The 17,337-nt window shown below is 38.4% G+C and overlaps 1 protein-coding gene across 4 annotated transcripts in view; it reads left to right on the top strand.

The window, feature by feature from the left end:
- The window catches only part of LOC150088403 (protein sel-1 homolog 1-like), a 378,494-nt gene that overhangs the window by 342,022 nt on the left and 19,135 nt on the right, over positions 1 to 17,337 (top strand). For all 4 annotated transcript variants that reach the window (XM_090369493.1, XM_090369492.1, XM_090369494.1 and 1 more), the window contains exon 18: positions 13,782 to 13,904. In XM_090369493.1, coding sequence (XP_090225619.1) covers positions 13,782 to 13,904 — 123 coding nt within the window. The remainder of the gene's footprint in view (positions 1 to 13,781; positions 13,905 to 17,337) is intronic.

A 17,337-nucleotide genomic window follows, 5' to 3' on the forward strand; every position in this document is an offset into this window, starting at 1 on the left:
ACACACACACACACACACACACGTACGTTGGTACTGCTAAGGTTGTACATTTTTATTTATTTATATTTTTTTTATTGCTTTAATCTGGGTGCTACACTTCTTTCTGTCCCCCCCCCCAATTTTTGTGTGATTTTTTTGATTCTGTATGTTTACTTTGATGTTCATGGTAGTCAGTATGTGCACATCTAACCTGCCTCCCCAAACGTTGATCATACATGCATAGTTTTGGCATGGTTGGATATTGCAAAGCTGCAGCTGGCTTCTCCGATTGTTGCTTCCTAATAGCAAAGTGGCCAAAAAAAAATTAAACGGTACATAGCACTATACTCATTCATGGCCATTTTGCACAATTATGTATCAACATTAGAAAGCTGCTCTGCATAAGCTGGAAAAAAAAAAAAGTTCAATGTAAATTAAACTTTTTTTTTTTCATTTATTTATTCATTTATATAATTCTGGGACACAGCAAGGTCCCTACCAGAAAATTATATAAATGAACATAATAATGTCACCTATTTATCAGATCCAACACCCCTCAATGCCCGGTAATTCACTACACTAGTGAAAAGGTCTCTCTCCTTCCCTTCTTCATTCAGAAGGATTTAGGATTTGGTAGGGCTAGCATGCTGCCCCAATACATGTGGCTTGGAGGAGCTGTTCTCTTTCAAGCCACATCTGTTGGGTACCAATTATAATAAATTGGGTAATACCAATTGTGCAATGTCTTATGAGGTAATACCCCTATAAGACATTGCACAGTATGGGGTAATACCCCCATAAGACACTGAACTCATTCTGAGACATAATTTCAATTTGAAATCTTCTCAGTGGGAGGAGGAAATCTGTCATGAACTGAAAAATCAAGGAGTGACACAACCAGTGCAAAATGAATATTTTTACACAGAGATATGAATCTAGTTCCTACTAGAAATCTCATCCTTACTTTCAGTACTCTATTATATCCTAATTCTGTAATAGTTGGGTATCTTTACTGCCCAGTGAGGCCATAATATACTAAATCCATTAAGGTGCACTTAAAGTGCCATAACTAGAGACATTCCTGAATAGCCTGCTTTGGTGTCCTGCTCTCAGTGTGGTGCAGGAGGACCAATAAATTACAGTATATTCACCACCAAGAAGAGCACCCTGCATGCTCCCAAGCTTGGCAGAAGTGGAAGGAAGAAAGGAAAAGAAATACAGATTTAAGCAGAGACAAACACCTCATACAAGGAGGCAACCATTACATAGCAGTAAGCCAATTTATGCTGAAAAGGTTGCCCAGTTAGTGTTCCATCAGGGCAAAAACAAAAATGACTATACAGTGCAACCTCTATATTTGTCATTAATCCGTTCCTAAGGGTTGGGCAAATACTGAATCAGACAAATATAGAATCAATTTTTTTCATAGAAATTAACTAAAATTGGAATAATCCTTCCCAGCTCCGAATCTGAAACATAAATAAATAAAAATTTAACCAGAGCTTTACCTTTACTGAGGAGTGATTATGGCAGAAGCTGAAGAGGAGGAAAGGAATTATTGTTTAGAAGGGGAATCACCTTCCATTAAAACATCAGGTAATTCCAGTTCTTGTGATCGATGTCTTTTTTTTTTTTTTTTTTTTTTTTGTCCCTTTCCTGACAATTCACTAGCACTCAATTTAGCAAAGAACTTTTCCAACGTTGTCTGTTTCTGTTTGTTTTTTAAAATTATCTGAAAGTAACCAATCACATTATCATTGAATGAATATAATTTTGATTAATTACGGCAATGTTTGGGTGCCACTTTTCGACATACTCTGCATTTTGGCCCAATTGGACAGCATTTTCTTAATGTCAGCAGTTGGGATGCTGCCTTTACTTGACCCTTCCTCCTCTGATGAAATTTCCTCCACTGCTTCAGCTTCCTGTTCTTTATGAAGGTCCAACAGTTCTGTGGTGAGCCCCCTTCCATGGTCCTCCACCAATTCCTTTACATCCTCACTGTCAACCTCCAATCCCATGGACCTGCCCAGAGACACAATTTCATCAACAACAGGCTCTGACCCAAACTTTCACCAAAATCTTCCAAGTCTCTCTCTGACACACACACTGGCCACAATTTCCTCCAGGCCGAATTCATTGTCTGGAAGACACTTCCCCCCCATGTCTTATCAATTATCCTCAAACAGTGGAGGATACTGAAGTGATTTTTCCAAAATTCTCTCAATGTAAGTTCTGTCTCTGACGTCACTTCAAAACACCTTAGAAACAGGGCTTTTGTATAAAGTTTTTTAAAACAGGCAATGATCTGCTGATCCATGGGTTGGATTAGAGGATTTGTTTGGTGGTAGATATTTAATGTGAATAAAGCTATATTCCCCTGCCAAATAGTCTTCCAAGCCAGAGGGCTGAGCAGGATTGTCCAAAACCAAGAAGGCCTTTACAGGTAAATTATAAATTTCTTAAATAATTTTGCAGTCCCCACTAGCATTACCACACAGCAAGAGTGTTAATCTGTCTTTTGTTGATTTGTGTCCGGGCAATGCTTTTCCTCTTTTGTGATGTAGGTTCTTCTAGGCATTTTTTTCCAGAATAGGCCCGTCTCATCACAATTAAAAACTTGTTGAGGGATAAATCCCTCAGTGTCTACATAGTTTTTGAAATTGTCAACAAACTTTTTAGCATCTTCTGCATTTGAGCTTGAAGCCTCTCCATGCCTAACTACACTATGAAGGCCCATTCGCCTTTTAAATTTTTCGAACCAGCCCCTACTTGCCATGAAATCACCACTGGTTCCTGGGTTCTTTTGCTGAAGGTCATCATATAACATACATTTCTGATCTTTTAACAGCAAGAATTTTTATAACTTTTGCCACATCAGCCGCTTTAATTTCTTCTTTATTTTTAATTATGCTGCTTACCATAGTTCTCGGCATGTTAAATTCTGATGCTAAGTTGGAAACAAGTGTTCCACTTTCAAACTTAGCAATGATTTCTTTTTTCAACTCAATTGTGGTTCTTACATGTTTCCTTTTTGATTGTTTTTCTTCACTACACTTTTTTACCTTGTGCAAATCACAAGTGATTCGCACAAGGCAGACTGCTGGGCTATCGCACAGAACTGGCTGACTTCGTGAGCTATTGTGCGAGGCTAGCTGACTGCATGGGCGATTGCACGAGGCTAGGATGACCATGTGATGGGTGACTTTTTGTGATGAATATTGGATTTCACGAATATAGAGGTTCCACTGTACCATAAAATAAACTATTCACTTCTATTGCCTGCTATTATAAACATTCTCAAAAACCTTCACAGAAAACTGTCAGGGGTCACTCCAGTATTAGTAGCACCTAATGCTCCACCACTAACAAAATCCAATGGTAAAGGAAAGGAAAAAATGGATGCTGAAGCTAAGAGGGCCTGACAAATCAGTCTTGGAACTGTGGAAAATGAAGGAAATACACATTGCACTCTATTATACAGGGTGAGCATAAAGTCTTTCCCTGACTTCAAACATTTATTACACAAGAACACTGGGCACAAACGTACAGCTTTTTGCAAATTTTATCTGAACTTAAAAAGTTTTTTTTACCTCTTCGGTACACTTCTACATGTGCTCCATTTGTTGCCTGGAGAACATCTAGTCGATACTCGATTTCTCTCCATGTTTTCTCCAACATCTCTTCAGTAACCGTCGTGAAATCATCTGTTATCCTCACCTTTAAAATTTCAGCATCACGAAATGGAGTTGAATACACTTTGTCCTTAATCTACCCCCATTAAAAAAAAAAGTCAAGAGGGGTAATGTCTGGTGAATGGTCTGGCCATGGTGTTGGGCCATCCCTCCCAATCCATCAGTTAGGAAACATAGCATCCAGGAACTCGTGAACAACTAAACTCCAGTATGGCGGTGCACCATCTTGTTTGAAAATTACCCATGGCTGAAACTCTTCTAACTGAGATGCAATATTGCTTTGTTCCAACATGTCCAAGTAAACGTTCACTGAAATGGTGCACTCAGCAAAAAAAAAAAAAAAATGGTCCAATAACCTTGTTGTGCATTAGGATACACCAGATGTTCACTTTAAGGCCGTCCCTCTCTTTCTCAAAAACAACATGTGGTTTCTCTGACCCCCAAATACGGACATTGTGTGTCGATTTGCCTTCCCTGAGGTGTGGAAGGTAGCCTCATCTGAAAAACGAACATGCTTAAGGTAATCATTGTTTTCATCAACTTGCTGCAGAATCTCTGGAGCAAAAGCAGCATGTTGGGGACGATCATCTTGCTCCAAGGCTTGAACAATTTGCACTTTATATGCATACTTTGTTTTGCACAAATGAAGCCATTTGTGAAAAATTTTAACCACTGACCTCTGAGGTATGCCAAATTCCCTCGATGCACAATGAGTTGAATTCCGAGGACTGCGTTTGAGAGCATTACGCACAGCATCAACAGTCTCTTCACTCACACTAGGCCTACCAGTTCTTTTAAGGTCCCTAACACTGCCAGTCTCTTTAAACTTTGCATACCAATCTCTGATGTTTTTAACATCTGGTGGATCTGGAGTTTTGCTGAACTGTAACTGGCAATTTTGTTTCATGAAACCACAAAACACACTGAGCTTTCTCCTTCATTAATGCCATTTTGATACTGGTGATTGCAGCGATGTATCCATTGTAATGATTGCATCGCTACCTAGATCGTCCACAGATTGTGAACCTGTACAGTGCAAAAAACTCTAAGCATTGGCCTTCATTTTAACACAAGGTGCATGTTTCTATCTAGCATAGTTTTTAAGTTATAATTTTTCTTAATCACAAAAAAACTTTATTCTCACCCTATACATCAATCTTGTTTTACAAGTATAATGGATGTGGTATTGCAATAGTCCTCTTGGGAAACATTTTGAGCATCTAAACTTTTCCATCATCACCTTACATCCTAGAGTTAATGGTGCTGAAACAGAAAAATTAAAAGCAGGTACATTAGTCCATTCTTATCTGTGGGGATACGTTCCAAGTGGATGCCTGAAACCCCGAATAGTATCAAACCCTATAAATACTATATTTTTTCCTATACATACATACATACATATCTATGATAAAGTTTAATTTATAAATTAGGCACAGTAAGCAGTTAACAAATTTAATGCCTTTTCCATCTTAACTAAGCACTTATCACACACTGTGGCTGTAACTTTTGCAGTTTGATGTGTGACAGCAAAACTAGCACGAATTTCTTATACCTTCTTCACAATTTCACGGATAGATTTTTTCCTACCGTAGATCTTAGCAACCTCAGCATACGATATTTTTTCTTCCCTTATTAAGTCGAGAACTTTCACTTTTTCACTTAAAGGAAGCACTTTACAGCTTCTTTTTGCATATCTGAATTGCCAGCATCACTACTCTTGCACTTTGGGGCCATTATTAAGTAAAATAAAGGTTCATCATCATCATCAGCCATTTTCAATCCACTGCAGGATGAAGGCCTCTCCAGCAACTTTCCAGTTCCTTCCGTTTTGAGCACTGGCCATTCATTTACTACCCACAGACTCATGAATTTCATCTATCCATCTCCGCCTTTGTCTTCCAGGTTTTCTTCTAGCTCCTTTTGGGTACCATTCGGTTATTTTCTTAGTCCATCTGTCATCATGTCTTCGAGCTATGTGTCCTGCCCAACACCATTTTAGTTCTTTAGTTTTGATAAGAATGTCCTTTACTTGAGTTTGCTGCCTAATCCATGTGTTTCTCTTCTTATCTAACAGTCTGATTCCCAATATAATTCGTTCCATTCTTCACTGTGTAGTTCTCAGCTTCTCATCCATTCTTTTGGTGAGTGCCCAAGTTTCACTTCCATAAGTCATGGTGGGGAGATATACATTGGTTCATTATTTTACGTTTCAGACAAACTGGGATATTGCTCTTCAGTATGTGACTATATTTCCTGAATGCTATCCATCCAAAATTTATTCTTCTCTTGACTTCCAGCCATTTATCATTATTACAGCTAATAACTTGTCCCAGATAAGTATATGACTCCACCTTTTCAATTACTACTCCTTCAATCATTATTTCCCTTTCTGTGGCATACTTGTTCATCATTACTTTTGTTTTAGCCATATTCATCTTTAGTCAAAAATCCTTACTAACTGTGCATAACTGATTCATATTTTCCTCTAATTCTTTGGGATTGTGGCTTATGACCACAATGTCATCTGCAAATCATAAATAGTTTAGGTACTTTCCGTTCACATTGACTCCTTTCTGCGACCAGTCTAATCTTCTGAAAGCTTCCTCAAGGGCAGCAGTAAACAGCTTCGGAGATATTGTGTCTCCTTGTCGAACTCCTTTCTTGATTTTAAATTTCCTACTGTCTTTGTCTAGTCTAATAAAGGAGTTAATTCTCATATTTTCTTCAAAATCATAATATGTGGGGGTATCTATGCCTTGTCTTTCCAGTGCTCCGAAACATTGCCTTATGCTGTATGGAGTCAAATGCCTTTTCATAATCCACAAATGCCAGGCATAATGGTGTTTTATATTCATTTGCTTTCTCCATTAGCTGTGATATTACTTGAAGGTGATCCATAGTTCAGAATCCTGTCCTAAAGCCAGCTTGCTCTTTCGGTTGATTCTCATCAAGTATTCTTTCTAATCTGTTAGTAATGACCCTTGTGAACAACTTGTAGATATGGGATAACAAGCTAATTGGTCTGTAATTTCCAATTTCTGATTTATCTCCTTTCTTATGCAGCAAAACTATGATTGCATTATTCCACTGCTTAGGTGTCACACCTTTTCTAATGCACTTTGTGAAGAGCCTTGCCAGTTTTTGTGTTATGTCTCTTCCTCCCAATTTTAGCAACTCTACAGTAACTTCATCTTCCCCTGGAGCTTTCTGATTCTTCATTTTCTTCAATGCATGTTCAACCTCATCAGGAAGAATATCGGGTATGTCGTATGTGTTGCTAATTTGCAATCCATCTTCCCCACTGCTGGCATCATTCCCCTGCTCCTTGTATAATTCTTTATAATAGTCTTCTGCTATTTGAATTATGCCTTCTCTGCTGTTTATAAGTACACCATCACTATTCTTCAGTTTCAGTATCATTTGTCTTTCTGTATTACTGCTCATGGCTGCTGATTTAAATCCTTTGTTTTCCCTTAATGCTTGTCCTACTTTTCTTGTGTTAAATCTTCTTATGTCCTCTCTGAGTCTCTTTCTAATGGCTTTGCATAACTCAGTATACTCAATTTTTTCCTTGTCAGTGTTTATCTTGCTCTTCATTTTTCGCCTTCGGTTCATCATAACAAGTGTTTCTTGAGTAATTTTTTCTTCTTTGGATTTCTTTTCCCGATAGGTTTCTTGGGCTTTATCACTTTCAGAAAGTTTTAATATTCCTCGTCGATATCTGTCCTGAACAGTCTGCAGAAGCTCAACCTTGTTCTTAAGTTCCAGTACATACTGCTTTTTCTCCTCTTCTGTTATCTCAAAGACCTTTGTATTATTTACTCGAGTCAGTTTTTTCCTTTCCTACATCTATATCAAGTGTACATCTTACCATTCTGTGATCACTTCCAACATTTACCTTATTCAGGACAGTAACATCATTCACAATATATCTTCTGTTAGTGATGATGAAGTCGATTTCATTAGTTGTTAATCCATTTGGACTCTTCCATGTCCACTTTCTGTTCACCCTTTTCTTGAAAAAAGTGTTCATTACTGACAGTCCTTGAGATTCTCCGGTTCCACAAGTCTTTCGCCTCTTACTTAGTACTATAGGTAATAATACATCTCGTGTTTGGAGTTTTCATAAAAACAAACAAGATTGGTGAGGGAAACAAAGAGGTGCTCTTATCAAGAAAGGCTTAAGTTCTGGAGAGTAGGCACCTGTGAGATGATCTGATTGAGGTGTATAAGGCCTTGAATGGTTTGAGCAGGTTCAATTCTGACAGGTTACTTCTGCTTGCTCAGACTAAGAACCTGAGGGGGCATAGATTCAAATTGAGGAAAGATAGTTGTAGAATAGATGTGCAGAAGTTTGCCTTTAGCCAATGGGTAGTTGATTGCTGGAACAGATTTCCATCTGTTGTGGAAGTTGATAGCTTAAATAAATTTGAGGCTGAACTAGACAAACATTTGGAGTGACCGGATGGGTGAAATGGGTTTTTTTTTTTTGGCTGATGCTGTATAAGCTTGCTTCCTTGCATCATATGCCTCAACTAATGCTAATATTGTATGTTACCTCTAAGCCCTGCTAACACCTTACCTGGTGCCCACTCACATCAATTTTGTTTTGCTTTAGAATTTGTTGTGCCTATTAACATCCTATTTTTTTTCTAACTTTTTAATCAGTGACCTTGGAAAATCACCTTGTACCGTATTCAGAACAGGCCCTTATTGCATTGCTCCACTTGTTCCCAAAACGAACAAGTGGAGCAATGCTCCTATTCAGTGTTGCCTTTTTACACATATTTCACTTATGTTTTTCCTTTTGTTTGGATATTTGTTCATATCCAGTTAGTTCCTAAAAAGGATGACAAATCCCTCCCATCCAGATACCAGTCCATTTTACTTGCCTCGTTTTTCCAAAGTAAATCCGTCATCTGTCAAGTCTTAAACTATTTCAAAACCTTCCATGTGATTGCCAATGTGGATTCTGGTAATGTTAATCCACAGGTGATATGTGGGTTTATGTCTCGTCTTGGCACAAATTTTATGGAAAAATTTCATGAAACAAGCAGTTGCTCTTAACAGTTCTAAGGCTTTTGAATATGTTGTTTGGCACAAAGGTCTTTTTTTGAGGCTTGTGTACTGCTTTTTTGCAATTGAGTATCCAGTTTTCTCTCTGACCGTTCACTATGGGTGATGGCGAATGGTGTTGTCTTCTAACTTTTCCACTAATGTTGATGTTCCCCAGGTTCACTTCTTTCTCCTACTCTTCCTTCTGCATATTAATTACCTTCTTCCTCCGACTATAAATTCTATCCATTGTTTTACTGATGATTGAACATTCCTTAAATGCCAATTGGACAGTTCCTTAAATGCCAATCCCTAGATTTGCACTTAAGGAATTGGTGGTGGATATTTGAGAACTTGAAGCTGTTTATGCAGGACGAAGTTTCTCAAAATGGAGGTTGGTGGTAATGTGCTATCATCAATAAAACATTGGATAGGATTTCCAGTCAGAGGAAGAAGATAATTAATATGCAAAAGGAAGAGTAGGAGAAAGAACCCAACTTATCCACAATATTTCTGCAACTCAGTCCTCTCTTATTTCTCTCAGGAAAAAATCCACTAACCTTATGCCCATATTCAGTAACATTCATATTTCTAGACACGATCAGATCTCTATTTTGAATTATCCTGACTTCTAATCTCTTTTACTATAAACATATGACAAGTATTGCTTTTAGTGCATTATAAAAAAAAAGTTTTCTTTTTCTCCTCTTGGTATTACTTTTCTTCTAAGGAACTACTTACTCTGTACAAATCTGAAATCCACCCTACTGGAATATTGTTTGCAAATCTGGATGCCAAAAAGCACTCTCGGGCTTCTAGGCTCTGTTCAAAAGGGGCAGTTAGGTTAATTAATGCCCTATCTCTTTCAGAGTCTCAGTTTCATGGAAATTTAAATGACACATGCCATGGCATGTCTTATGTTGCCATTTGCCATAAAAAATTAAGTGAAATTGGAAAGGATTGGAAAACAACAGATATTTGTTGTTTACATTTTTTTAAATTAATGAAATGAAGTAATTTTTGATATTATTATTATTAGCCATATGGTGCAAGGAAGTCTGAGGATTTTGCTGCATCAGCCAAAAAAAAAAAAAAAAAATTCTGAGTTACTGTGTGTGTGTGTGTGTGTGTGTGTGTGTGTGTGTGTGTGTGTGTGTGTGTGTGTGTGTGTGTGTGTGTGTGTGTGTGGTAGTGGCATGTGATGCAAGAAAGCAAGTGTATGAGCTTATGCAATATCAGCCAAAAAAAAAATTACAAAACAATTTCCTCTAAATGTATGTCCAGTTCCTCCTTAAATTTATTTAACCTATCAACTTCGACAACGGCAGATGGAACTTTGTTCCAGCAATTAACCACCGGCTGGCTAAAGGCAAATTTCCACACATCTATTCTACGTCTCTCCTTCCTCAATTTGAATTTAAGCACCCTTAGGTTTGTAATCTGAACAAGTGGAAGAATCCCATAAGAATTCAGTGTGCTCAACCCATTCAAGGCCTTCTACACCTCAATCAGATCACCTCGCAGGTGCCTAGTCTCCAGCCGCTGCAATTTACTGAACTTAAGCCTCTCATGGTAAGGAGATCCCTTCACCCTCACCAATCTTGTTGCCCTTCTCTGTACATGCTTAAGCAAATCTACATCCTTCCTAAAATGAGGCCTCCAGACCTGTACGCAGTACTCAAGGCGTGGTCTGACCATTGCCTTATACAGAGGGACACTCGCCTCCTTTTCCCTGCTAGCAAAATTCCTGTATATCATTGACAAAACCGCATGACCTGCCCTTGCAGCCTGTCTGCATTGCTCAGAAAACTTCATATCTGACTGCACAATTACTCCCAGGTCTTTTCGATTTTCTACCACCTTAAGTGTAGTACCACACAGTTGGTACATTTCTCTGGGGTTACTTCTACCCATATGCAGCACTTTGCATTTGTCAATGTTAAACTTCAGTTGCCACATCTTAGCCCATCTGCCCAAATTTTCTAGATCCTGTTGCAGTAGCACACTGCCATTACTGTCATTTACAACCCTGCCAAACTTTGTATCATCTGCAAACTTCGACACTAAGCCTGATATACCTTCATCAATATCATTGATAAATATACAAAACAACAGTGGACCCAACACCAAACCCTGTGGGACTCCACTAATAACATTATCCCATGAAGAGCAGCACCCATTGATTACCACCCTCTGTCTTCTCCCACTGAACCATCCTTTTATCCATTGTAGCAACTTACCTTAATACCATTCTGCTCCAATTTGTACAGTAGTCTTCCCTGTGCAACAGTGTCAAAAGCTTTCCTGAAATCCAAGTATATGATATCAAAATTATTTTTTGCATCCAGTTCCTTTGTAACCACATCATAATACCCAATCAAAATTGTCAGAAAAGACTTTCCCTTAACAAACCCATGCTGTGTCTGAATTATTGCTGCAGTCTTGTCCAGATGATCCTGCAATGCATCTTTAACCAGTGACTCCATTATTTTACCCAGAACAGAAGTTAAACTAACTGGTCTGTAATTACTCGAGTCGCCCTTTGATCCCCCTTTGTGAATTGGGGATACATTTGTGCATCTCCAGTCTGTGGGGACCTTCCCTGAGTCCAAGGATGCTCTCATAATTATGGCTAAGGGTTTGTTTACTTCCTTTGCTGCCTCCTTTAATATAACTGGATATATCCCATCCACCCCAGGTGCCTTTCTTATGTTTAACTTCAAATATTTCTCCTCCACTTTGTTCTCAGTTATTACAAAATCATTAAGCACCCTGCTATAATTTGATAACCTTCTGGCATTTTCAAACCTTAACTCCTCATGTGTGAATGTAGATGCAAAATACTCATTCAGTTGCTTTACTATCTGAGCAGCATCATCAACAGTCGAACCATCGATATGAAGTGAACCAATCAGATTTAAAATTTATATGAGTAAAGGAATCATTGCTGTTTTTCTTAGCATTCTTTGCCAAAGATTTCTCGTAATCTGCCTTCGCCTGCCTAACCTTCTTTGTGACTTGATTACAGACTAGTTTTTATCTGTCATAGGCTTCTGTGTTGCCTGATAATTTATATGCATCCCATGCATTTTTCTTTTCTGCCACGAATCTCATTAGTTCATTTGACAACCATTTAGGCCTAAACCTTGAACAATATTTCTTAATAGGTATGAAACTTTTAGTAGCTTTCACAATTAATTCCTTGAATGCTTCCCACTTAGAATTTGCTGTTGGTAACATCATCAGTTGATCCCACTGTACAGAATTTAAAAACTCTGAGACCACTGTAGTCACCTTTACGGAAGCAAAAACCCTTTCCTTTACCCCTGATGGTAATTATATCTTTAAGTAAATCCCACATCAGTACACTGTGATCACTGCCACCTTATGGTTCCTTGATCTGCAAATTCTTAATACACGAATGATCACTGCTGATTATCAGATCAAGTGTATTACCCTCTCTGGTTGCCTCTTGAACATGCTGCTGCAGAAAACAATCATCCAATAAATCCACAAAAGTCTTACTAGTGTGTGAGTGGCCAACCCACAAGTTCCAGTCAATATCTGGGAAGTTAAAATCCCCCATTATAAGATATTCGGATTTACTAGCCACTCTATTTCTCTGTACAATTGTTCATTGTACTCATTCGAGTCATTAGGCCTATAACACACTCCTACTCTTATTTTGGCTTTTGCATGATGTCACACCAAACTAAGTCAACAGTGCACGGTTCATCTTTATCAACTGGATGCACTTCTTTTGATTTTATGTTTTTCTTAATTAACAGCATAACACCTCCTCCCTTCCTAACCTGTCTATCCTTTCTGTACACATTGTACTCCCCAAATTCCAATTCTGAATTACTGATATCTGTGTGACACCATGTCTCTGCTATCACAACAATATCCACCCTTGATATCTTGACCAACACTTCAAATTCATCAAATTTATTTACTATACTTCTAGCATTGGTATACATGCACCTATTGTTATTCTTAGTTACCCTAACACATCCCATATACCCACCTGTTTCACGATGACCGCCATCAGTCCCTGAAATCCCCAGCACCCCTTGCTCCAGGCCGCTGCATATTTTAATAGAAGTAGTGCAAGAATCGCCTTCACCTCTGCCTGCAGCTACTTTTAACCTTTTAGTCTGTGAATCTCCCCAAGCTAGCAGTTTTCTGACCCACCTAACACTGCCTCGATAGCATCAGCAAATATCCTTGCACCCTTTCTATTTAAGTGTATCCCATCCCTGTAGAAGCAGTCTTTCCTCTTAATAAGTACAGAACAGGCCAAAAAAAATTCTACCCCTTGAGCCTTTCACATTCCCTCCAGGGCCGAATTGATTGAAAAGGCTCGTCAATCAATTCTGTCCCCCCCCCGTGTGTGTGTGTGTGTGAGAGAGAGAGAGAGAGAGAGAGAGAGAGAGAGAGAGAGAGAGAGAGAGAGTCAGAAGTAGAAGGGAATCACCAAGAAAGAGAAGAATGATGATATTCAGGAGCCTGGGTGTATTCATCATATTAGGCTCATAATAAACATCTTGGATTTGGGAGAGGTGTAGTGTATAATTTTGGGAGAGGGGTAGTGTATAAAGCATTTACTTTAAACTTTGGTTTATGCACTTGGTAACAGCAAATGTATAAATTTAAATAAATTTCAGCAATCTGTCAAAATCAATGTTTGATATTAATAATCTAAGTGTACAAATTCAATTATAGAAACAGCAACAAAGGCTGAGTACTAGCCAGAGTTGAATTCAAATAAGAAGCTTTTTTTAAAAAATCTTATGAAAACAAAAATAAAAAAATTTAAAATAAGTACTGAAGGACATAATGGCAAAAATGGCTTCCTGGGTTGTTTCCAGTAGGATATGGTGTTAATAAAATTCTACTGCTTAGAGAGGGTGATGTTTGATAGAGGCCACTTAAACTATGTTTCACTCTCTTACACATTTTTAAAATTATTTTTGATCAACTGTCACTAAATATACTTTTGAGTAAATGATTTTCACATTTATGTTTACTGTCTATTCGTTTTTTCAATAGGATATTCACCTTGCTAAACGTTACTATGACATGGCTGCTGAAACAAGTGCAGATGCTCAAGTTCCTGTTGCATTAGCCTTAGCAAAGTTGGGATTTATTTATAGTGTGCAGTACTTTCAGGAGGTAATGCCCTCTGCTTTCTGTCTTTATTAGGAATAAAATGTTAGTATTAACTAGTGATAGAGCTGAGAAATCACATTCAGTTTTGATGCCACATTTTAAAAATTCTGTACAATGTTCTGCTTCTTATGAGGATAAAACAAGACTTCACTTCCTTCAAGATAATGGTTTTAGTAAATCCATACTTATCTTCACACAACCAGTTTGTCCTTACTAGGCCAAAATCATCTACAAAATAAAAATAAAATATATGAAAACATAAAAAGTGTGGTGAAATCTTTTATGAAACATAAAGGAGTTCATCACACTTATTTGCCCCCCCCCCTGCAAATGTTAACTTAGGAACTAACAAAATTATATGATTAGGCTAAAAGAATTTTAAGTAATCACATAAAGCTAAAAAATTAACACAGAAACATCTGTTCTAGAATTCACTGTAAAATCTAGTGAAATGTGAGAGACGGAAGAGACAAAAATGAATGTAGAGGAGGAGATCTTTTCTGAGTTAAAAGTTCAGACAACTGTGACAGGTCAGCTAGTCTAGTTATAGGTTGGAACTACTGCTCTAGAACATGACTGAGCTGGAATGAGAAAACAAAATCAGGAAGCAGAAATTATACTTAAATATCTTATATTAAAAGAGCATACATGGATACATATGCTCAAAAGGTTGTGGGGGAATATTCCACAACAACTCTGATTGAAGTGACCACTTCATGAATTGAGTCATTTATGCCCATTACACACTATATTTCTTGAATCCCCAGAAGCCAGCACAGAAAACCCAGTCACCTGCCACTCCTATATCAATATGACCCGATGCTCTGCCTCTACCTAAAGAGAGTGAAAGAGAGGAGTCAGTTAAACATATGCTATCAGTAACTCAAGAAAAAATGGGTATAAAGACAAAGTTACTGATGACTCATTCTTATTGCTACTTGCAGAGGAAGAAATAGACACACGACAGAATCCCTGAAAAAGATAATCTTAAGGCTGAGAAAACTAAGCTCTCAGCTCTTTGGATGCCAATTGATGGAACCACCAAGCTCAAAAATGGGCAAATTCTTACAGTGAATTGGCTGGGATTCCAATATAATTTTGATGACATTGAGGCCCTGCAAATGTCAGTTTGCAAATGTTTTCAGATGTATTTAAAGACAAATGAGGATCTTACTTCAATAATTTCAGCCTAATACACAAAAACATATGCCCAAAAGGTCTCAGTAAATGACTATTCCTCCAAAGATTCCTTTGGAGGAATAGTCATTTACAGAGTTTTCAAAAACCTACTCAGAAGGCTCAGCCAGCTGCTGCACTCCAGTAACACTGTATCCAGTACAAGGCATATTGCACATAGACTTGCAGCACCAGGGATCCTACCCTTCAACTCTGCATAACAGTACAAACTATTTAAAGGCCAGAGATAGTGTGGTTTATGTTGGTATGTCGTTCTTCTGGCCACTTAGCTACAGAGCCCCCAGAAACCAAGGACCACCATTGACTGGCTGCCCAACACCATGAGGAGGTGGGCCAGGCCATAGAGTGTAAGTGTAAAGTTCTCTGGCTGGGGTGAACCAATGCTTGTCAGCGAGGGCTCTCCAAAAAAGGTTTTTGTAGAAAGGAGCACTGGGAAGACAGTTTGAGTAGGGGAGTACAGGTGGATGGTAGGGAGACTTTCACCTGAAAAGCAGAAGTTAAAGGGAGAGGGGAACCTTTGTGGTGGGAGCCCATCCTCCACAGGGGGACTGTTAAGAACGGAGAAAGATTTGGGGTGGTAGGGTCCACCAGGTGAAATGTTTGTATGAGAGGTGGGTTTCGGAAAGGGAGTAAAGTCATAGGATCACACTTTTATCTTAGCCAAAAGGGTAGAGTGCACTATGTGGGGGGGGGGGTTGTGCTGTGGCATTAGCATTAGTAGAGGCATACAATGCAAGAAAGCAAGCTTATGCAGCATCAGCCAAAATAAAAATAAAAAACACCTCCCATTTCACCCCTCCATTCGTTCCAAATGCCTGTCGAGCTCAGCCTTAAATTTATTTAGGCTATCAACTTCCACAACAAAAGATGGAAGTCTGTTCCACCAATCAACCACCTGCTGGCTAAAGGCAAACTTCTGCACATCCATTCTACAACTGTCTTTCCTCAATTTGAATCTATGCCCACTCAGTTCTTAATCTGAGCAAGAAGAAGAATCCCATGAGCATTCAGCTTGCTCAACCCATTCAAGGCCTTGTACACTTCAATCAGATCACCTCGCAGGTGCCTACTCTCCAGGCACTGCAATTTGCAGAACTTAAGCCTTTCTTGTTAAGAGCACCCCTTTGTTCCTCTCACCAATCTTGTTGCCCTTCTTTGTACTCGCTCTAGCAACTCTACATCCTTCCTAAAATGAGGCCTCCAGACCCGTACATAGTACTCTAGGTGTGGCCTGACCATTGCTTTGTACAACGGGATAATCACCTCCCTGTCCCTACTAGCCAAATTCCTATATATCATTGACAAGATTCCATGACCTGCCCTGGCAGCCCATCTGCACTGCTCAGCAAACTCCATGTTTGACTACAAAATTACTCCCGTGTATTTTTCACTTTCCACTTCACCCATTTGTCCAACTTATCTAGATCCAGTTGGAGTAGCATACAGTCTTTACTGTCATTAACAATCCTGCCAACCTTTGTATCATCTGCAAACTTGGACATTAATCTTGATATACCTTCATCAGTATCATTGATGAATACACAAAACAACAATGGGCCCAGCACCGAACCCTGGAGAACTCCACTAATAACACTTGTCCAGGAAGAGCAGTGTTCATTGATTACCACTCTCTGTCGTCTCCCACTCAACCATCCCTTTATCCATTGTAGCAACTTACCCTTAATGCCATACCTCTCCAATTTGTATAGTAGTCTTCCAATGTGATAATAAACCTCACAGTGGTAGCAGATCCCATGCCATGCCTCTAAAGCGATCTCACACTATGCCACCAGTTATTTTGTATATGTCACATGTATTGTTTTCATCCTGAATGTAAGCCCATCCGATAATCACCCCCATCACTGGGGTGATTATCACCTTTAGGAAATAAACAGTTTTAATAAATAAAGAAATTTTAAGATGTATGAAAAAGAAAGCACTAAACTATGTAATAAATAGCAAATTCCTGCTGCAGCTAAGGTGTGTGATTCTGCTCCTATATATAATTCAAAATGAAATAAAATAAAAATGTTTCATTTTATTTCATTTGAAATATTACGTGCTTGGTACATAAGAACATAATTTGCACCTTACCGTGCCTTGCCAAGTTCAACTTTATCTGCAATGGAAATTTGCTGTATTTGTTACATAGTTTTAATGTTTTCATTTTTATAAGTCTTATTGATATTACACATTGGCTACAATATTAAAAAAAATTTATCTCTCTATTAAATACTGC

The sequence above is a fragment of the Mastigoproctus giganteus genome, chromosome 3 (genome assembly GCF_048544385.1).
Source record: "Mastigoproctus giganteus isolate SK-2022 chromosome 3, ASM4854438v1, whole genome shotgun sequence".
NCBI lineage: Eukaryota > Metazoa > Arthropoda > Arachnida > Uropygi > Thelyphonidae > Mastigoproctus > Mastigoproctus giganteus.